This window comes from Dendrobates tinctorius, unplaced genomic scaffold, assembly GCF_039654945.1.
Source record: "Dendrobates tinctorius isolate UK_male_01 unplaced genomic scaffold, ASM3965494v1 ptg000011l, whole genome shotgun sequence".
Lineage (NCBI taxonomy): Eukaryota > Metazoa > Chordata > Amphibia > Anura > Dendrobatidae > Dendrobates > Dendrobates tinctorius.
Window position 1 is genome coordinate 25,651,899 of NW_027361679.1, and position 22,487 is coordinate 25,674,385.

Sequence of the window (22,487 nt, forward strand, 5' to 3'; positions counted from 1 at the left end):
GCCTGCTGAGTCTAGGGCCTCTGCAGAAAGAGGAACAGGCCATGGGGGGAGGGGGCATCCCGGGAGAGGAGCCACCAGGTAAGACCCCAGGGCAGGAGTTCCTGGCATCCGGGATGTCAGGAGGCCAGGGAAGTCTGCCTGACCCGGCAACTTGGTTGGGGGCCGAGGGGAAGCAGGCGCTACCTGTGGTCTCAGCGGGCGTGGCCGCTGTTACCAGGAGTAGGAGCGCCGGAGCCCAAGGAGCCTCGCGGAGGTCTGACGGATTCTCCCTCTCTGACCAAGTGGCTGCCGAATCAGCCAGCGGCCAGGAGACAGATCCCGGGGAGCTGACAGAGGATGTGGCCGTTTCGTCAATTTTTGCCACATCGAGTCAGGGATTTCAGGCAGCGTTGGAAGCTGATGCTAGCCTGAATGCTCTCAATGAGCAGGCGGCACAGCCTCCCCTGGAGACCGACCATGAGGTAACGGTCCAGCCGGGTTCACCGGAGGCGTGGCCCAGGGACCGACAGTTAGTGGCACCCTATCCGTTCAGGGCAGAATTGTTGCGGATCGCACACGAGATTCCCATGGCCGGACACCTAGGGATCACCAAAACCAGGGCCAGGCTAGCTCAGCATTTCTACTGGCTGGGAATGAGGACCGAGGTGATTGCCTACTGCCGTTCGTGTGACACCTGTCAGAGGGTGGGGAAGGCGGGGCGGCGCCCCAAAGCCCCACTGGTAACTCTGCCCATCATCGAAGAGCCTTTCTCGAGGGTGGCTGTGGATCTCATTGGACCTCTGTCCACTCCCAGCCGCTCCGGGAAATGCTTCATACTAACGGTAGTGGACTAAGCCACCCGGTACCCGGAGACGGTAGCTTTGTCGTCCATTCGGGCCGACAAAGTGGCCACTGCCTTACTGGAGATTTTCTCCAGAGTGGGGTTTCCCCAGGAAATGCTCACCGACCGAGGGACCCAGTTCATGTCACAGCTGATGGAGTCTCTCTGTAAGCAGGTACAGGTGCAACATCTGGTAGCCAGCCCGTACCACCCACAGACCAATGGCCTGTGTGAGTGGTTCAATGGCACCTTAAAGCAGATGCTGAAGATGTTGGTCGACTCCCACAGGAGAGACTGGGAGCGGTATCTCCCACACCTGCTGTTTGCCTACCGGGAGGTCCCACAAGCCTCAACAGGGTTCTCCCCCTTTGAACTCCTGTACAGGCGACGTGTACGGGGGCCCCTTACTCTGGTGAAGGAAGCATGGGAAGGGCATTTTACCACCCCTGGAGTGTCGGTCATTGAGTATGTCATGCGCTTCCGGGACAGAATGATGGCCTTGACACGGCTGGTGCATGACAATATGGCCCAAGCCCAGGCTGACCAGAAGCGGTGGTACGACCAGAATGCTTGTGAGTGGACCTACGAGGTGGGTCAAAAGGTGTGGGTACTGGTCCCCGTACCTCAAAACAAGCTTCAGGCAGCCTGGGAGGGTCCATACCTCGTGCACCAGCGGCTCAACGCTGTCACCTATCTGGTCACCCTGGACCAAGCCCGTGGAAGGAGGAAGGCCTTCCACGTGAACATGATGAAGGTCCATCATGAGCGGGAGGCTTGTGCCCACCCAGTGTGCAACCTTCCCGAGGAAGGAGAGGTAGAAACCCTCCTGGATCTGCTCACCCAAGCCAAGGCGGGTGGATCCATTGAGGATGTGGGGGTTGGCCACCAGCTCTCGGAGGACCAACGTTCCCAGCCTGGGGGTCACCCTACACCCCTTTCGGGAGCTGTTCAGCAGCCTGCCCAGAAGGACTGAGACAGCCGTCCATGACGTGGACACCGGCAATCATCCCCCGATCCGGCGTTCAGCATATCGGGTCTCTCTTGAGTTGCAGCAGCACATGCGCCAAGAGATAGACGAGATGCTGAAGCTGGGGGTGATCCAAGTGTCCAACAGCGCGTGGGCTTCGCCTGTAGTCCTCGTCCCTAAAAAGGACCGAACTACGTGGTTCTGCGTGGACTACCGGGGGCTCAACGCTGTGACGGTCACCGATGTGTACCCAATGCCGCGCATCGATGACCTGCTCGTTCAGCTGGCCAGGGCCAAGTACCTGACGATCATGGATCTGAGCAGGGGGTATTGGCAGATTCCCCTGACCCCTGGGGCACGGGAACGGTCTGCCTTTTTCACCCCATTCGGACTGTACGAGTCCACTGTGATGCCATTCGGCATGAAGAATGCCCCTGCCACTTTTCAGAGGATGGTCAACACGCTGCTCGAGGGACTGGAAGGGTATGCGACCGCGTACCTAGACAACATTGCCATCTTCAGTCCCAACTGGGAAGATCACCTACAGCACCAGGCGCAGGTGCTCGGGCGGATCCAGAGAGCAGGCTTGACCATTAAGCCGGAAAAATGCCAGCTGGGTATGAGTGAGGTCCACTACCTGGGACACCGTGTAGGTGGGGGAGCTCTGAAGCCAGAGCCTGGGAAGGTAGATGCCATCGCATCCTGGCCCACCCCCAGGACCAAGAAGCAGGTGATGTCCTTCTTGGGGACTGCCGGGTACTAAAGGAGGTTTTTTCCACACTATAGTGCCCTGGTCAAGCCCCTGACGGACCTCACCAAGAAGAGGCTGCCCGTCGCAGTCGACTGGACAGTCGCATGCGAGACAGCTTTCTAGGCACTCAAGACTCCCTTTGTAGCTCTCCTGTACTACAGGCAGCCGACTTCACGGGGCCGTTCTTAGTGCAGACCGACGCCAGCGACTTCGGCCTCGGTGCTGTGCTCAGCCAGGTCGACACTACGGGCCATGAACACCCCGTTCTGTACCTGAGCCGGAAGCTCCTGCCGAGGGAAGTGGCCTATTCCACGATGGAGAAGGAATGTCTGGCAATCGTGTGGGCCCTGCAGTGTCTGCAGCCATACTTGTACGGACGCCAATTCACAGTGGAAACAGACCACAACCCCCTCAGCTGGTTACGAATGGGAGGTTGCTACGCTGGAGCCTCGCTCTCCAACAGTATCACTTCACCATTCGCCACAAAAGAGGCAGGGACTATAGTAACGCTGATGGGTTGTCCCGGCAAGGAGAGGGTGCGAAAGGGCGCATGGGGGAACACAGGAATGTGATACCCCCTAGCACCCTCTAAAGCAGGGAGGTGTGATGAAGGAGTTAACTGCTCCTACCTGTAAGCATATTGAAGAAAGCAGGATTTAGTGTTCCAATGCTGAATAGCAAGGGCTTTTAGTATGATAATGAGATAAGGCCCAAAACAAAACTTCAAAGCTTAGGTAAGGAGCCATGCCAGCATGGGGCAGGAAGATGCCTGAGGGCTTCAATTAGAAGGTACCTGCCAGCTAGACACAGAAATACACATCCATTGTCTCTCCCAGCCTCTCCGGCTCCATCCTAGGATCATGGATTCTGAGCACATCTTTCGAGTTATGGACTCATGAAAAATATCCGAGTGACCCTGAGGAAATCGCGCATCTGGCAGTGTGACTCCTGAGTCGGTGAGGGTTCTGGGACCTGAGATACATAGATTGGGACTCCACAGTGACCCAATGGGGCCATGTTTGCTCTCCACACAACAGGCAAAACAAACCGCCTTCACTGGTACCTCTCATGTCCTGATCCAATCATGCTGTTGAAAGTTACCCCCTTTCTTAGATATTGGGAATAATTTGTGCAGAGAGCTAAAGGGTGGAGATTATTAGCCCACCCTCTGACACAGGGGGAGGAACCTAGCGTGTTTAAGAACTAGCAGCCCATGGCAGAGACAGACACTCACACAGAAGAACCAGACGATGGTAGGAAGGAACTGGGGACAGACCTGCCAAGGGGAGCAGCGGCCTGTGCTTTGGGGGTCTTTCTGACAACTAAGATTCTTGTACCTGTGGACTGCAGAGCTTCCGGCACCCACATGCACCCTAAAATCTGGTAAATTGACCTCCAGCTTAATATCTCTAAGTCTTGTACCCTTATTGTTATATTTTACTCTGACTGCAAATCCACTGTAATTCCATTGTATAGCTTTCTGTATATTTCTGTAATTACCTAGTGCGCCCTTAAGGCAATTAAACTATAAAATGAATCTTGGGCTGATGCTTTTACTCTGATCACGAATCTTAGAATACCCAGCGGGTAACAGGACATCCTCCCCGGCGGCCATTTGCTCTAGGTGCAGTTCCCTTACTGACCTGAGAGACCAAGGGGGTGCCAGAGAGCTATGCCTGCGTAGTTACCTCACATTGGTGACGTGGGAGGAATGGGTCCTGTGTTGTCCTCCACAGATACCATACTTCACTTCACATGTTGTGTGGCAGCTAAACAGCTCAGGCACAGGACCATCTGAGCAGCACCAGGGGTCCACCCCCGACTGACTAATCTCCTGCAGCTCAGGCCCCAAGGCCACTTGAGCACACCACGGGTCTACCCCCGATTGACTAAAACCAGGAAATCTGTCTAGCTTATTCCCCAGCTACCACTCCTAAAATTAACCTCTAAGTGTCCTACAACTATGCTTTCCTAAGCAGTGTACTCAGTGCCCCCATCTAGTGGCCTTTTCCCTAACTGCACTGTCCCTAACTTACATATAATACACAGATACGTAAATACGTCACAATTATATATATACGTGACACATACAAATATGGCACTCATATACAGGTAACTAGTAGCAACAACATTTACAGGGCTAGGCCCTGACCCTCTTAGACATGTACCCCAAGTGCCCCATAAATTCTCACCCTCATTAAGTTGACTTAAATATATTTTGTACATTATCTTATATATATTTTTTTCTCCATACACACACCCCACGAGGAGAGACCAGCACCAGTGTGCTATTCATGGGCTTAAAGGCCAACTTTTGCCAGGACTTGATCATGATGCCAGGGAGCAGCAGTGATGTGCTGACATGCAGTGGGCAGCATATCCCCCGGCACAGACTTGCATATTAGATTGTCTGTGTGGGCACATCAGCCGGTAACTGCACACATTATTACAGCTGCCACACAACACTCAGGACAGGCTGCAGCTGATCCTTACTAATGGCCGATCACCTGTTCCATCCTCTGCTCTCGCCGTACAGTGCTCTGCACGTATTGCAACTCGCAGATTCCTATAGAACGAAGAACTTCTAAGGAACATTACACCACACAGGTATCCACTTTGCTTCCCAATACCAATTATTGTGTGTCAGTGGTGATAACTGGTATCATGAACTATAAACAAGTGCCGTCTCCCATGAAATGTGTGGTCACTAAAGGAGCACAAGGGAAATGTGAGTAGTGGGCGCAGACCCCAACCTCAACCTACGTAACAGTCTGCAAAGGTTTAGAGCTGTAATACCATCATAATTTACAGCAAAATATAGATTTACTGCTCACTGGATTTGTACAATCTCACATACCGGCTATACTGTACAGAGATGCCATGCATGCAGAAAGGTGCATACAACATAGGTATTATGTCTCACCTGGTAAGAAGGAGCCTCAAAGCCTTTGATCTGGGTATGCAGGTCTTAAGCAGCATGGAAAGCACTCAGCCACTCACACTCAAGCAGAGGAAGCTGCCTTCGGCCTGTCCTTCTCTTTGGTGCGGCTGAAGGACCTGTGGACACGCCTCTCTCTGGTTACAAGGTTGAATCACGTGACCGCATTCCATCCATCATCCCCCATGTAACTGGAGGACCTACGGCGACGCCTCCCTGCGGGTCACATGGTTGGGTCCTTCTCCTTCACTATTGCTGTACGGGTGGACGGGCCCCAAGCAGTCCGGGCCGTGTCGCAGCTGTGACTGTTGTAGTTTAGCCCCTGATTAGAGCGGTCTTCGGTTCCCAGGCTCCTTAGAAAAGTGCTAAATGTATGGCTTTTCCCAGGCGCCAGTATGTGTCACATTGATGACACATGGATGAGATCTGTGTGTCATCAGTGTGCACATGTGCGTTTTGCAGTCCATGCTGCTGGTAAAAACCAGACATATCAGCGTGTTTTGCCCACGGTCCATGGAAGCACACTGACATGTCCACAGACCCATTGATTTGAATGGGTCTATGTGTGAAAGTGTCTCTGGTACAAGTGAAAACTGTCACCACACGTCAGAGGCGTAGCTAGGGTTTTGGTTCGGGGGGGGCAAAACTTCTGAGTGGGCCCCCAACCAGGTAACGTTGATTACAACTCGGTGACGCACAATAATAGTGGAGGAGAACCTCAGCAGAGGACCGCGCTGTTGCTGAATATAATTTCTAAATATAGACCAATATTGATATTACCGCCATATAGTGAGTGGTAGATACCTGTCCTACACAACATACCGTATAAGAGATCACAGCACAGTTACAGATGGTAACTTACAGCTGACGTTCTTTCTGATGGAATCATTCACTTTTCCATCTGGCCCAGCCCAACATGACAACTTCTTCCAGCCAGGACTCGTCAGCAGAGATTGCAACAAAGATTCATTTCATGTCTCATATTTTCAGCACTGTCACCAATGGGACTACTCCCTACCTGCACAAACTCCTTACCCTGCTGATACCCCAATGCTGAGCCGCTGCTGCTATCTGTCCCTTTAACTGTACCTGCTGTGTGGTTCTCTGTGCCCTCTAAATTCTAAAGCAACTCTCGAAAACAGTGCCCATATTTTTTCCCCTAGAAAGTAATAGCGCCATTTGTGCCCCTTTGACAGCCACAGTTACCTGAGTTCCCTATAACAATAAGTGCCCACTTTACATTTAATAATGTCATGAGTCTCCCCCCCGTACGGCTCCCCTATACACTGTATGATGCTCTCCTATACACAGTCTAATCCTCCCTCACTGTATATATACTGACCGCTTATTATTCCCCAAATTGTTTGATAGCTCCAACACTGTAATCTCCACACTGTATGATGGCCCACTAGATAGCCTCCATATAGTATAATGTGCCAGACAAGTTCACTATAGTCCTCAATATAATATAATGCACTCCCCATAAGCAGATCCTATAGAATAATGCAGCCCTTTATATAATGCACCCCATAGGCAGCCTCATAAAAAAATAAATCCAAAACTCACCTTTCCTCCTGGTTTCTTCACTGCTGCGAGCTCCCGCACATCTCCGGACTGTAGGCTCCAAGTAGTGACGTCATTGCAACCCCCTGTCAGTGTTGGCGTTAGTGACATCAGAAGCTGATGAGAGGGGGATGATGGGAGAGGGAGCGTAATGCTCCTTCTCTCATCAATGTAGTCAGCTGAAATGGCATCCAGCCAACATAGTTGATTTTGCAATGACAGGTGGGGACCCACTGCTGGCGCAGGGCCCCTTAGCGGCCGGGTGGCAGAGCAGGGAGATCGATTCTGCCTGATCTGCCGCAGAATGTAACACTATTGGCGTGCTGTGGGTGGGTCCCCTCAAAGCGCTGGTCCCGGGGTGATCTCCCTCCCCCTGTAGCTCACCACATTGTAGGATTCACTCCAACAATAAGTCACCTGCATTACTGATACTAATATATTATATCACACTAGTAAAATGTCCATGCCACTAACAATCGCTGTATAGAAAAACACTATTCCACAGCTATTTGTCATCAAGCACTAACTGCTGCTATGGCACTACAAGTGCCAGACTTAACTTCCCAGTAGGAGCACTCTGGGAGCAGCAAACACTAGTTAGGGTGTGTGCACACGTTACAGATTCTGCTGCGGATCCGCAGTGGATTTGGTCCTGCGAATCCGCAGCAGATTCTGCTGCATTGTACAGTACAGTCTATGAGAAATGAAAAACAGTGCACATGCTGCGGATTTTCTGCAGATTTAAATCTGCAGTATGTCAATTCTTTGTGCAGAATCCGTAGCGTTTTGACACCTGCTCCATTATAGGAATCCGCAGGTGTAAAAACGCAGGGGAAATCCGCACAAAATCTGCACTAAATCCGCAGGTAAAACGCAGGTCATTTAACCAGTGGATTTACCTGTGGATTTGGCCAAATCCGCGCGGAAAAATTCGCAGAGTAATCCACAAATCCACAATGTGTGCACATACCCTAATCCTCTAGGACTCGCTGTCAGCCTGGTAACGGGTGGGTTAATAATTACACGCCAGCACAAACAGCGAGATAAGGTGATCGATACACTGGTTTAACCCTCCCTCTGCCTGCCAGGGAGGATGCGCCGCTTTCTCTGCACAGCTCAATGACTGCAGCCAGCAGTGCGATCCCTAGTTTGCACTTTTCCTGGTTTTCTCTCAGTCCCAAAGTGCAGTAAGTTCCCAGGCCAAGACAAAGCATCACCATATAGCGCATCAGTGACCGCTGAAAAGTGCCTGAAAACTATGTTACACGTAAGGAGAGCATCATGTAATGAATATTACACCCAAATAGCAGTAAGTTGTATGTATATATCCAAAGCAACAGATTAGACACTTCAAATAGTAATTAACATAGGTACTCATCAATTCCCATGCTGTGTGCAGTGTCCACTGGTCCTGGAGCAGCACGCTCCTCAGCTTTCAGGCTCCTCTCAGTCAGAAGCAATCAAGTGCAGAGCAGACAGTGAACTCAGCTCACAGGCAGAGGCTGAGCCCCCTGCGTCCAGGCTGCTGCTGGAGCTGATGTCTTCTCTGCAGCAGGGAGCTTTCAAGGAGAGCGCGCTCAGCCAGGATTGGGTGAGTGACCTCCCCTCCCCCTCTCCTCTGCAGAAGAGCAGTCACATGACTCACTCCCTGCTGCAGCATGTACAGTGGCATGCAAAAGTTTAGGCACTCCTGGTCAAAATTACTGTTATTGTGAACAGTTAAGCAAGTTGAAGATAAAATGATCTCTAAAAGGCCTAAAGTTAAAGATGACACATTTGTTTTGTATTTTAGGCTAAAAAGTAATACACATTGTAATTTTTTCACATTTTAAAAATTACAAAAAGAAAAATGGTCCGATGCTAAAGTTTGGGCACCTTTGGAGATTTGTGTGCTCAGATAACTTTGACCAAGGTTTCAGACCTTAATTAGCCTGTAAGGGATATGGCTTGTTCACCCTCAATGTTAGGAAAGGCCAGCTGATGCAGATTCCACAGGTTTAGAAACACATAGCCTCCTCTAACCTTGTGCGAAAAAACAGCCACCATGGGTTCTTTTAAGCAGCTGCCTAACACTCTGAAAATGAAAATGGTGGAGGCCCACAAAGCAGGAGAAGGCTGTAAGAAGATAGCAAAGCGTTTTCAAGTTGTCCTTTCCTCAGTTCAATATGTAATTCAGAAATATCAGTTTACAGGAACAGTGGAGGTCAAGATAAGGTCTGGAAGGCCAAGAAAAATTTCAGAGAGCTGCTTGTAGGAATGCTAGAAAGGCATATCAGAACCCCCAGTTGACTGCAAAAGACCTTCAGAAAGATTTAGCAGATTCTGGAGTTGTGGTAATTGTTCTACTGTTCAGAGACACACCTTATCAAATATGGCCTTCATGGAAGAGTCATCAGAAGAAAACCTCTCCTGCACCCTCACCATAAAATTTAGCATCAGAGGTATGCAAAAGAACATCTAAACAAGCCCAATGCATTTTAGAAACAAGTCCTGTGAATCGTTGAAGTTAAAATAAAACTCTTTGGTCGCAATAATCAAAGGTATGTGCAGAGAAAAAATTGCATAGAATTTCAGGAAAAGAACATGGGGATGGATCAATCATGCTTTGGAGTTGTGTTGCAGACAATGGCACAGGGAACATTTCACAGGTAGAGGGAAGAATGGAGTCAATGAAATTTCAACAAATTCTTGATGCAAGCGTATCACCATGTGTAAAAAAGCTGAATTTGAAAACAGGATGGCTTCTACAAATAGATAATGATCACACACATCAAAATCCACAATAGACTACCTCAAAAGTCGATAGCTAGAGGTTTTTCAATGGCCCTCACAGTCCCCCGATTCGATCATCATTGAAAATCTGTGGCTAGTCCTCAAAATAGCAGTGCATGCAAGATGACCCAGGAATCTCACAGAAATGGAAGAATTTTTCAAGGAAGAATGGATGAAAATCCATCAAACAAGAATTGAAAGACTCTTGGCTGGCTACTAAAAGCGTTTACAAGCTGTGATATTTTAAAAGGGAGTGCTACTAGGTACTAACTATGCAGGGTGCCCAAACTTTTGCATTGGCCTATTTTCCTTATTGTAATTTTTAAAATGTACAAAATGACAATATATAATTTTTTTTAGCGTAAAATACAGAGAAAATGTGTCATCTTTAGCTTTAGCCCTTTTAGAGATCATTCCATCTTCAACTTGCTTAACTGGTCACAATAACAGTAATTTTGACCAGGGGTGCCCAAACTTTTAAATGCCACTGTAATTGTATCGGCGCGATCTGCACGGCGATATAGTTGCATAGCTCGGGTGGGCCCCATCAGAGCGCGGGGCCCGGGGCCACCGCCCCCTCTGCCCCCCTGGTAGCTACGCTACTGCCACACGTACTGGACACACTGATGTGTGAAGGAGGCCTAATGTATATGGGATATTTGGTCTGTGTGCCCACTATGACCTTTTGGTGCGTATTTGAAGCTACAAATTTTTGCTGTGTCAAAAATGCAGCATCTTACAATTCCAGGAAAGTGGATGAGATTTATAGAAATCTCATGCCCACTGTGCTTTATTTTTACTCAGTGTAAACTGACCTGCGGAGCGTGTTTCAAATCCGCAACATGTCAATTTCTCTTGCGGGTATGCTGAGTTTTATGTGTAGATTTTTCTCATAGACTTGTATTACATGGGGGAAATCCTCATCTAATGCATATGCATTTTTAGTGCATTTCTGAAGAGAAAAAAACATCAAAAAGGCATGTGATGTACTGGAAAGCAGGAAAAGAAAATTACTGAAAATTTTGCAAAAAAAAGCGCAATACCACAAGTATTTTTTTTGTTTACCATACTGTAAAAATGACTTGGTAATATCATTTCCAAGTCAGTGCAATTATGTGTTTTTTTTTTATTTAGGTAGCGGGGAAAAAAATATTTATAATTAAAGAAAAAAAATGTTTGCTTCTGTCACCATAACATTTTTAAATTTTTGGTTGATAGTGCTGTGTGAGGGATTGTTGTTTTGCGCCCAGAACAGACATTTTTACTGGTTGCATTTTTGGGTAGACATGATGAAAATCGTAAGCGCTAAACATAAAGCAACAGCAGGAACTCGCCACTTTTTACCTAGTTACAGGTCCTCTTTAATGAGCATTGTTTCTGAATGTTATGAACCTGGAATTTGATATTTGCAAAAAGGCTTATTATTTAAATCTTACATTATAAAGTAGATTGAACTCAATGACTGTGTCTTCTTTCAACATTAAACCTTTGTTAGTATGAATTTAATTATTTTTTTTTTTTTTAGGTATCTACAAGAGAAAGACATATTACGTCAATACCTTAATTCAAAAACTACTAAGAAAACGGAAACCACAGTATAATAATTTCAGACAAGATGATGAAATATTCAAAGTTTTAGATAACAGGAGACTACAGAGATCAATTTCTTCTTGGATTGAAACTCATATTTTACAATGGACGACATCTTGACAGCTGGAAGCTGAGCTGTCCCATCGTCAGACTCTTTGGAAACATCAGCAGAGATAACGATTTCTTTATTTATTCTTTGGCTCGAAGAAATATTTGAATACTAATTTTAAATATGAAGTGCAGGCAATACTGAGACTGTTAGGGTATGTACAGGCGATCAGTAAGTGCTGCGTACTTGTGCAGATTCCAACCCGCAGCGTCCAGATCTTATAGCACAGTGGATGGGATTTCAAGAAATCTCATGTCCACTATGCGTTCAGAGACACCTGCGGCTCACCCGCGGAGATGAGCATGTGGCGCTAGTCTCCACAAGATAAATTTCATCCGTACAATGTATTGGACGCTGTGCATCCGCTTGGTTGAGTGATCACATGCAGATTCAACTGTGTTCAATAGACGGAAGCTCTCTGGACGCAGCAAACATGCCCTGCATCCAAAGCGCTGCCACGACCAGATCATCTGCACATACCCCTAGTGTATCAAGGAGGTGTATCATAAGGAGGCTCAATAACTGGACCACTTTATGTGGTATCTGAATAGAAATGAACTGTCTCCATTCTTTCCAGGCATTTAGTGTAAACCTCAAAGTTCATAATCACTGTAAGATAACATTTAAGTCTTAAAATAAATACTCTAATCTTGTTATTGCATTTTTGAGTGGAAGGGCAAGTTTGGATTGGGTACGAATATTGTTTGTCAGAAATATTTGTGAAGCCTTGTTGACCTGGCTGTGGTGCTACATCCCACTCTCTTCACAAGCTGCAAGGTATAGGGAAACAGAAGTTAACAGAAGAAGGAGAGCATGATCTACTAACAGCAGATATGCAAGAGGATTAGGAAGATGCACAGTTTGGCGACCCTTCCCCTCACCCCACTCAATAATGTGATCTCTCATACATGGAGCAATCCCAAGTATGAGTGATCCATACACTGAAGTCCATAAATTTATTTATGGACATCTATGGTTTGTTTCCTTTGCCTGTGTGGATTGGAGGGGTTGTTACAACATCATGTGAGAATTTCATGTCAATAGCATCTTTGGAAATATATTGATTTAGAAAATTGGTGACATGTTCAATACTTATTTCACTCGCCGTATGTGATTTGCAGGTACACTTACGTGCTGACGAACTGCTTTTCCTGATTCTCTCATTCATATTAATTGAAATACTGTAGCCCATTCTTCACTGATAGAAGCAAAGAACATGACCGTAAGTATAAAAATCGCATATGAGTGATCATGTAATGACGGCTGGAACTAACAAGTAGAGCCAAATCCTAACTGTGAGTGTATAACAAGCTGTTAGGATTGGTCATACTACAGTGCATAACCCCTTTCCAACTTAGGGCGTAATAATACTCCCCCTTTCCAGGCACATGACAGCTGATCTATAGAGCTGACATGTGTCCACAACAGCCATGGATGTAATTGCGATCCATCCGCAGCTGTTAACTAGTTAAATGCTGCTGTCAATCTCTGACACGAAGACCACAGCAAGTGAACATTTCTGCTACACACAGGCGATCTGATCATCGCTTGCGTTTAGTAGAGGCAATCAAAGTGCTACAGCTTCTAGTCTCCCATAGAGACTATTGAAGCATGCAAAAAGTAAAAAAAATATTTTTGAAAATATAAAAAATGTTAAAAAAAATCTAAAAGTTCAAATCACCCCCTTTTTGTCCAATTCAAAATAAAGCAATAAAAAAATCAAACATTAACATATTTGGTATCGCCGTGGTCATAATTGCCTGATCTATCAATCTAAAAAAAGAATTAACCTGATCGCTAAACGACGTAGTGAGAAAAAAATTAAAAACGCCAGAATTACATTTTTTTGGTCACCGCAACATCGCAATAAAATGCAATAACGGGCGATCAAAAGATCGTATCTACACCAAAATGGTATCAATAAAATTGTCAGCTCGGTGCGCAAATAATAAGGCTTCACCCATCCCAGATCATGAAAAATGGAGACACTACAGGTTTTGTAATATGGCGCCCTAGTTTTTTTTTTTTTTTTTTTTTTACAAATTTTGGATTCTTTTTTCACTGCTTAAATAAAAAAGAACCTATACATGTTTGGTGTCTGTGAACTCATAATAACCTGGAGAATCATAATGGCAGGCTAGTTTTAGCAGTTAGTGAACATGGTAAAAAAAAAACAAAACACAAAAGTGTGGAATTGCACTTTTTTGCAATTTCACCGCACTTGGAATTTTTTCCCATTGTCCAGTACATGAAGTGTTAAAACCAATGAAGTCATTCAAAAGTACAACTTGTCTCACAATAAACAAGCCCTCACCCGGCCATACTGACCATCAAATAAAAAAGTTATGGCTCTAGGCAGAAAGGGAACAAAAAACGAAAGCGCAATAACGGAAAATGGCCCGTGGGTTATGGGGTTAATGTTGTATGTTAAGGGTTTGTCCAGGTTTGTGATGTAAGTCTGCAGACTTCTGAATTATCACAGTGTGTACTGCCGCCGTTCTGGCGGCAAGCGTGGACGGTCATGTGAGTGCTAGTATATGATTTGCATATTTCCAGACACATTCGACAAGACATGTCCAGCTTCATTCAATACACTTCTGTTGAGCGAGACAGTGCATGTCTAGTCAGCACTAGCCTCCCACTCTCATCACTGGCACAAAAGAATCATGACAGCATGCAGTGCATACTCTGTGAGAATTTAGAAGTCATCATCTCAATCGTGGAGAACCCCTTTAATGCTCCTAACAAATAAAAACATAATAACCCTTAACTTGTCAGAGTTTGCAACATTTTATTAACATAGTCATGTATCACGTGATCTTGCAAGTTATGGATTGTTACATGTATACAGGATCAGAACCAATATCAGCACAAGAATAAATTACCAGAATACCAACAGTAGAGAAATGCATCACTAGAACCCTCATCAGTCATCAGTACAGAAACACATCACCAGAAACATAATCAGTACAGAAACACAGCATCGCAAGCCCTATCAGTAACAAATATAACCAGAACCCCCATTAGTACAGAATTACATCATCAGAACCACCATCAGTACATAAATACATCACCAGAACACCCATCAGTACAGAAACACATCACCAGAACCACCATCACTACAGAAATGCATCACCAGAACCACTAGTATTACATAAATCACCATAACCACCACTAGCACATAAATACCTCACCAGAGCTACCATTAGTAGATGAATAAATCACCAGAACTGTCATTAGTGCATGAATACATCACCAAGACCACCATTTGTATATGAATTCAGCATCAGAAACACCATCAGTACATGGTGGATAAATTGTAATGTCAACTTAGCCCCATATGCATTTGTAAAGCATAAAACTACGCAACTCCCAGTATGTATCACGGGGTTACTGCAACAGAGTGGAGCCAGAAGACCACAGCGTCTGATTGCTCCTACTCTTGAGCTGAAAAGAACTTCACCTTCTTTTTAAATGGTTTTAATTTCTTTTGCAGAAATGACGTGGAGGTGCAATAAGGACTTCGCTTGCTTCTGGTAGAGTAAAGGGTTCTTTATTCAGCCAACGCATTTCCTGAGCCTGCTGGCTCACTTCATCAGGGCAGATTCGGTTAGCCACTCCAATCCCCTTTATAATCTGGGTCCCGATTCAAACCCATGTCAGAGCTAGCCTACGCTGCATGGCTTGGAGGAGAGGTGTTTATATGAGAAGGAGTTTTGGAGGATTTTTCTGTGACTGTTGCGTGGGTTTGTAAATGTGATAATTCCCTTCCCTCCTCTTACTTTGGTTTTTCCCCGTCCTCCACTCTCTGATGCATTGCTCTGTTATATGTGAGTGAATATTTATATGCCTGTTATTTTTCGTTACCCTTGTTCGTGTTGCCTTGTTTGTTGGGTTGGGGTACTGTGGTGCACGGTAGCGCCCCTCTTACCTTGGTGGGGGAAGAGAACAGATGGAGGGCTGATTCAGGAGATAAGGCAAGGGTGGAGGCCCCGGCATCTTCACATTCGGAAGTATCCTGGGGAATAGGGAGTGCTAGGGCGCTCCCTAGTGTTAGAGACATGGAAGGAGCCCTTGGTCCCGGGTCACCTGACAACTGAGTTGTGACAGTATGTCCTTAATAATGGTAAGGAGATATTGGGAGTTGTTATCAGCCATCATCACCCAGACTGCAGATCATGCAGGAACCACAATACTGAATAGACACAGGCAGTATCACAAATAAACATTTACATCCAGGTACCTTAAAGGTGACATCTCTTATTAGAGCGATTTTCTTCTGCTTTTCTTCTTCATTTTGTTCAGACGTCATGATTAGAGTTGAGCGACTTTTGGTTTTTTAGGGTCGAGTTTCGTTTCGTGAAACCCAACTTCTCCAAAAGTCGGGTCGAGCAAGATCGGCCGACTATAGGGAAAAGTCGGGGTCGGCCCGAAACACGAAACCCAATGTAAGTCAATGGGGAATAAAAGTCGGCAGTGAGAGGAGGACAGGAAACACACCTACAGTGCCCATTTGAATGCCAAAAGCATCAATTCTTCTTACTTAAGCTTATCAACCTTAATTAACTTCATAATACAAGTTACGCACTGAAAAATGGGGGTTATTTGGCTAAAGTTGTGGGGGGGTAGGGCTGGCTCCAGGTTTTCATGTGCCCTGGGCAAAAGAGCGCCCCTTTAACACATACCACAACTCATCATGCTCCGATACGGCAGAGAAATAGCGGTATAGTACAATGAAAAATACTTCACTTTTTACATCTCATGACAAGGCCCATCTATTTCTCCATACAGAATCATTGGTCCCATATAATGTTTGAAACAGTATATGATGAGCTCCACATAATGCTACAGTATATGTTGGTCCCCATGGATGAAGCTCCACTGTCTTATGGGCCCAAATAATGCTCCAAACATAATGGGCCCCATTTCTAATGCTCTAGTGTATAATGGGCCCTGTAAATGCTGCTCCAGTGTCTGATGTCCACCTTTGGAATGTTCCAGTGTATGGTGGGCCCCATCTATCATTCTCCAGAGTATAGTGCTCCCCAAAAATTGCTACCCCAACATTGAAAACAATGAAATAAGTCTCCTCGCTAGGGAATCCCTGTACTAGTCTGGACTCCTCGTCGTTCCCATCTTTCATCTCACTGCACAGTATTTCAACCTTGCAGGTGCTGTGATCCTGAGCAAGCAGGGGGGCCCACTCGTTGGCGACGGCACTGGCACAGGGCCCCTGATAGTACGGTGGTGTGTCTGATGGCGGGTGGGCCGAACCTGCACTTTCATCTGCAGCTTCCTCTTTGTCACCGTGTAAGATGGAACTGTATATGGGAAGGGTAACCTGAGTTTCATCAGGGTCAGATTCAGGCCGTGTAGCGTGCGAGGGGAATGTAGTGGTCTGGGTCAATGTACCAGCAGATTTATCGAGCAGTGGCTGGGCATCAGTGCACTTGTGTCGCCCCCAGGAGTACGGTCGCCACAGTGGCATTACCTTCCTCCTAGGGAGTGTGATGTCATGCTTGGGAGCAGCGAAGGTTTTCTCTAGCAGGTTAACTGATTGGGTGGCGTTATTCCCACGAGTCATGACCCTCCAAACAGCTTTCATGAAGGCAAAGTGTTTGTTTTAGGCTAGTTTCACACTAGCGTTTGTGAGCGCAGCGACGGCCTGTGCACGGCCGCCGCTAAGCCCTGCCCCGCCTCCACCGCTATCTCCGCCTCCGTGCGCATGACATTGCATGCGTCATGCGTCCCCTATCTTCATCACAGAGGGCGCAGGCCGTGCACAGTCTGCGCACAGTCTGCGTTTGGCGGCGCATGCGTCCTTTTGACGGTGCGCCGAGCAGCGCCAAACGCAACCTGTTGCATTTTGGTTGTGCTCGGCGCCCCGTCAAAAGGACGCATGCGCCGCCAAATGCAGACTGTGCGCAGACTGCGCACGGCCTGCGCCCCCTGTGATGAAGATAGGGGACGCATGACGCATGCAACGTCATGCACCCGGAGGCGGTGATAGCGGTGGAGGTGGGGCAGGGGGCGGGGCTTAGCGGCGGCCGTGCGCAGGCCGTCGCTGCGCTCACAAACGCTAGTGTGAAACTAGCCTTACGTGGGCAGTATGGTTGCAAAGCTGAACCTTAAAGGAATGTCCAGAAGGGCACAACCAGGAGTGGAGCCTACGGTTTAATTCGACTCCACCTGGGAAACCTCAACCATGCCAACTACAGAAAAGATGCACACATTGCAAGCTTAATTCCATTAACGAACGAGACTCCGTCATGCCCCGCGGTCCGAGTCCGGCTTACTAGAGGGACACGTGAGGCTCTGGCACATGAGATTGGCCAATAACTGGTGTGTCATGCCCTTACATGTCCGTGGCTGCATGCGCGCTACACTGAAAAGGCCAGCGTTTGTCGCTTACAGGTGCAGATAACCCGCTGAACAACGTTAGTGATGGGGATCTGTGATTACAATTATTACCCGCGAACGATGATTTCCCAGTAAGTGAAGGTCAACCGCAGTTCCGGGAATTAGGCCTAACCGTCATTCCTGAAAAAATGAAAAACTTACGTGTGCAAACCACAGGTGCTGTAGCTTGCTTAACAGCTCGCCAGCCGTTCTCAGGCCCAGTATGGATTACACGTGATTGCACAAAGGTGAGAAAGGGTACCGTATCCCCGGATAACATGTATGGATAGCATAGTGTACACATTCAAAATATATGTCTATACATCAGAAGGCAGGCTCAGACGGTGTTAGGCCCAGTATGGATTGCACGTGATTGCAAAAAGGTGAGAAAGGGTACTGTATCCCCGGATAACATGTATGGATAGCATAGTGTACACATTCAAAATATATGTCTATACATCAGGAGGCAGGCTCAGACGGTGTCAGGCACAGTATGGATTTGACGGCCCAGACTACACAGCGGAGGAGCAGGGAGAGGTAAAGATTGCAAATGCTGGGGCCCTGCCCAAGCAAGGGGGGCCCACTCGTGGGTGTCGGTACTGGCATTGGGCCCCTCATAGTACGGCGGTGTGTCTGACGGCGGGTGTGCACCACCACCGTCAGAGACACTTGATTGCACTATGAGGGACCCTGTGCCAGTGCACGCGCCCAAGAGTCGGCCTACCCACCTGTCCAGGGCAACGGCACTCGCACGGTGTCGTGCGCTAGGTGGTGACCAAGGGCCATGGGGGGGGAGGCAGCACAGTTAGGGAGTTTTAGAAAGTGGCATATGTTGATGTTGGACATTCAGCTGATGCAAAAGGCGAAATAGGTCAAGTCCCAGGAAGAGGTGGACCAAAGCAAGCCATTTTTCTGTCACCCTATGTGTCATCAGGGGAAGGTGGGACAAAATCCTTGGAAACCCATGCATGGTTCATTTTAATGAAGATTAGATCATCCACATTTTGGGTTGACAGACGGGTCCTTTTTCCTGTCAGGATTGATCCAGCTGCACTGAAGACTCTTTCCGATAGCACACTTGCAGCTGGGCAAGCGAGCTCCTGTAAGGCATATTGTGCCAATTCAGGCCAGGTGTCCAGTTTAGCGGCCGAATAGTCAAAGGGGAATGACCTGTGTGGGAGAACATCGATATGGGAGGAAAAGTAGTTTGTAACCATAGTTGACAACTGCTGTCTCCTGTCACTTTCCATCGATGCAGTATTACCAGTTGTGTGAGCGGTACTTGAAAAATCAGTCCACAACATTGTCATGAAACCCCTGTCTCCAAAGCCACTTCTGCTGTGTGCACCACGAACACCTCTGAAAAGCTGCCCCCGGCCCGTACGGCTCGTGTGAGAACCATCACCGCTGCTGTGTGCTGGGAATGCCTCAAGCAACCGATTTACCAGAGTTGCTTGTTTATTAGCCAATATTAGGTCAAGGTTCTCCTGTGGCATGATGTTTTGTAATTTGCCTTTATAGCGTGGATCCAGGATGCTGGCCAACCAGTAGTCGTCATTAGAGTTGAGCGACTTTTGGTTTTTTAGGGTCGCGTTTCGTTTCGTGAAACCCGACTTTTCCAAAAGTCGGGTCGAGCAAGATCGTCCGATTATAGGGAAAAGTCGGGGTCGTCCCGAAACACGCAACCCAATGTAAGTCAATGGGGAATAAAAGTCGGCAGTGAGAGGAGGACAGGAAACACACCTACAGTGCCCATTTGAATGCCAAAAGCATCAATTCTTCTTACTTAAGCTTGTCAACCTTAATTAACTTCATAATACAAGTTACGCACTGAAAAATGGGGGTTATTTGGCTGAAGTTGTGGGGGGTAGGGCTGGCTCCAGGTTTTCATGTGCCCTGGGCGAAAGAGCGCCCCTTTAACACATACCACAACTCATCATGCTCCGATACGGCAGAGAAATAGCGGTATAGTACAATGAAAAATACTTCACTTTTTACATCTCATGACGAGGCCCATCTATTTCTCCATACAGAATCATTGGTCCCATATAATGTTTGAAACAGTATATGATGAGCTCCACATAATGCTACAGCATATGTTGGTCCCCATGGATGAAGCTCCACTGTCTTATGGGCCCAAATAATGCTCCAAACATAATGGGCCCCATTTCTAATGCTCTAGTGTATAATGGGCCCTGTAAATGCTGCTCCAGTGTCTGATGTCCACCTTTGGAATGTTCCAGTGTATGGTGGGCACCATCTATCATTCTCCAGAGTATAGTGCTCCCCAAAAATTGCTGTTCCAACATTGAAAACAATCAAATAAGTCTCCTCGCTAGGGAATCCCTGTACTTGTCTGGACTCCTCGTCGTCCCCATCTTCCATCTCACTGCACAGTATTTCAACTTTGCAAATGCTGTGATCCTGAGCAAGCAGGGGGGGCCCACTCGTTGGCGACGGCACTGGCACAGGCCCCCTGATAGTACGGTGGTGTGTCTGATGGCGGGTGGGCCGAACCTGCACTTTCATCTGCAGCTTCCTCTTTGTCACCGTGTAAGATGGAACTGTATATGGGAAGGGTAACCTGAGTTTCATCAGGGTCAGATTCAGGCCGTGTAGCGTGCGAGGGGAATGTAGTGGTCTGGGTCAATGTACCAGCAGATTCATCGAGCAGTGGCTGGGCATCAGTGCACTTGTGTCGCCCCCAGGAGTACGGTCGCCACAGTGGCATTACCTTCCTCCTAGGGAGTGTGATGTCATGCTTGGGAGCAACGAAGGATCTCTCTAGCAGGTTAACTGATTGGGCGGCGTTATTCCCACGAGTCATGACCCTCCAAACAGCGTTCATGAAGGCAAAGTGTTTGTTTTACGTGGGCAGTATGGTTGCAAAGCTGAACCTTAAAGCAATGTCCAGAACGGCACCACCAGGAGTGGAGCCTACGGTTAAATTCGACTCCACCTGGGAAACCTCAACCATGCCAGCTACAGAACAGATGCACACATTGCAAGCTTAATTCCGTTAACGAACGAGACTCCGTCATGCCCCGTGGTCCGAGTCCGGCTTACTAGAGGGACACGTGAGGCTCTGGCACATGAGATTGGCCAACAACTGGTGTGTCATGCCATTACATGTCCGTGGCTGCATGTGCGCTACACTGAAAAGGCCAGCGTTTGTCGCTTACAGGTGCAGATAACCCGCTGAACAACGTTAGTGATGGGGATCACTGATGACAATTATTACCCGCGAACAATGATTTCCCAGTAAGTGCAGGTCAACCGCAGTTCCGGAATTAGGCCTAACCGTCATTCCTGAAAAAATGAAAAACTTACGTGTGCAAACCACAGGTGCTGTAGCTTGCTTAACAGCTCGCCAGCCGTTCTCATGCCCAGTATGGATTGCACGTGATTGCACAAAGGTTAGAAAGGGTACCGTATCCCCGGATAACATGTATGGATAGCGTACACATTCAAAATATATGTCTGTACATCAGGAGGCAGGCTCAGACGGTGTTAGGCCCAGTATGGATTGCACGTGATTGCACAAAGGTTAGAAAGGGTACCGTATCGCCGGATAACATGTATGAATAGCGTACACATTCAAAATATATGTCTGTACATCAGGAGGCAGGCTCAGACGGTGTTAGGCCCAGTATGGATTGCACGTGATTGCACAAAGGTTAGAAAGGGTACCGTATCCCCGGATAACATGTATGGATAGCGTACACATTCAAAATATATGTCTGTACATCAGGAGGCAGGCTCAGATGGTGTTAGGCCCAGTATGGATTGCACGTGATTGCACAAAGATTAGAAAGGGTACCGTATCCCCGGATAACATGTATGGATAGCGTACACATTCAAAATATATGTCTGTGCATCAGGAGGCAGGCTCAGATGGTGTTAGGCCCAGTATGGATTGCACGTGATTGCACAAAGGTTAGAAAGGGTAACGTATCCCCGGATAACATGTATGAATAGCGTACACATTCAAAATATATGTCTGTACATCAGGAGGCAGGCTCAGACGGTGTTAGGCCCAGTATGGATTGCACGTGATTGCACAAAGGTTAGAAAGGGTACCGTATCCCCGGATAACATGTATGGATAGCGTACACATTCAAAATATATGTCTGTACATCAGGAGGCAGGCTCAGACGGTGTTAGGCCCAGTATGGATTGCACGTGATTGCACAAAGGTTAGAAAGGGTACCGTATCCCCGGATAACATGTATGGATAGCGTACACATTCAAAATATATGTCTGTGCATCAGGAGGCAGGCTCAGACGGTGTTAGGCCCAGTATGGATTGCACGTGATTGCACAAAGGTTAGAAAGGGTACCGTATCCCCGGATAACATGTATGGATAGCGTACACATTCAAAATATATGTCTGTACATCAGGAGGCAGGCTCAGACAGTGTTAAGCCCAGTATGGATTGCACGTGATTGCACAAAGGTTAGAAAGGGTACCGTATCCCCGGATAACATGTATGAATAGCGTACACATTCAAAATATATGTCTGTACATCAGGAGGCAGGCTCAGACGGTGTCAGGCACAGTATGGATTTGACGGCCCA

At 47.3% G+C, this 22,487-nt stretch overlaps 1 protein-coding gene across 2 annotated transcripts in view; it reads left to right on the plus strand.

Annotated features, from left to right (window-relative positions):
* RASSF6 (Ras association domain family member 6) overlaps positions 1-22,487 on the plus strand; it is a 275,225-nt gene that overhangs the window by 121,093 nt on the left and 131,645 nt on the right. The window contains exon 11 of one of the 2 annotated variants that reach the window (XM_073590367.1): positions 11,337-12,171. The exons of the other annotated variant lie outside the window; for it this stretch is intronic. Within the exon in view, the coding sequence (XP_073446468.1) occupies positions 11,337-11,412 (76 nt within the window). The 3' untranslated portion in view covers positions 11,413-12,171. Of the gene's footprint in view, positions 1-11,336; positions 12,172-22,487 lie in introns of those variants that run through there. 2 annotated transcript variants of the gene reach the window in all.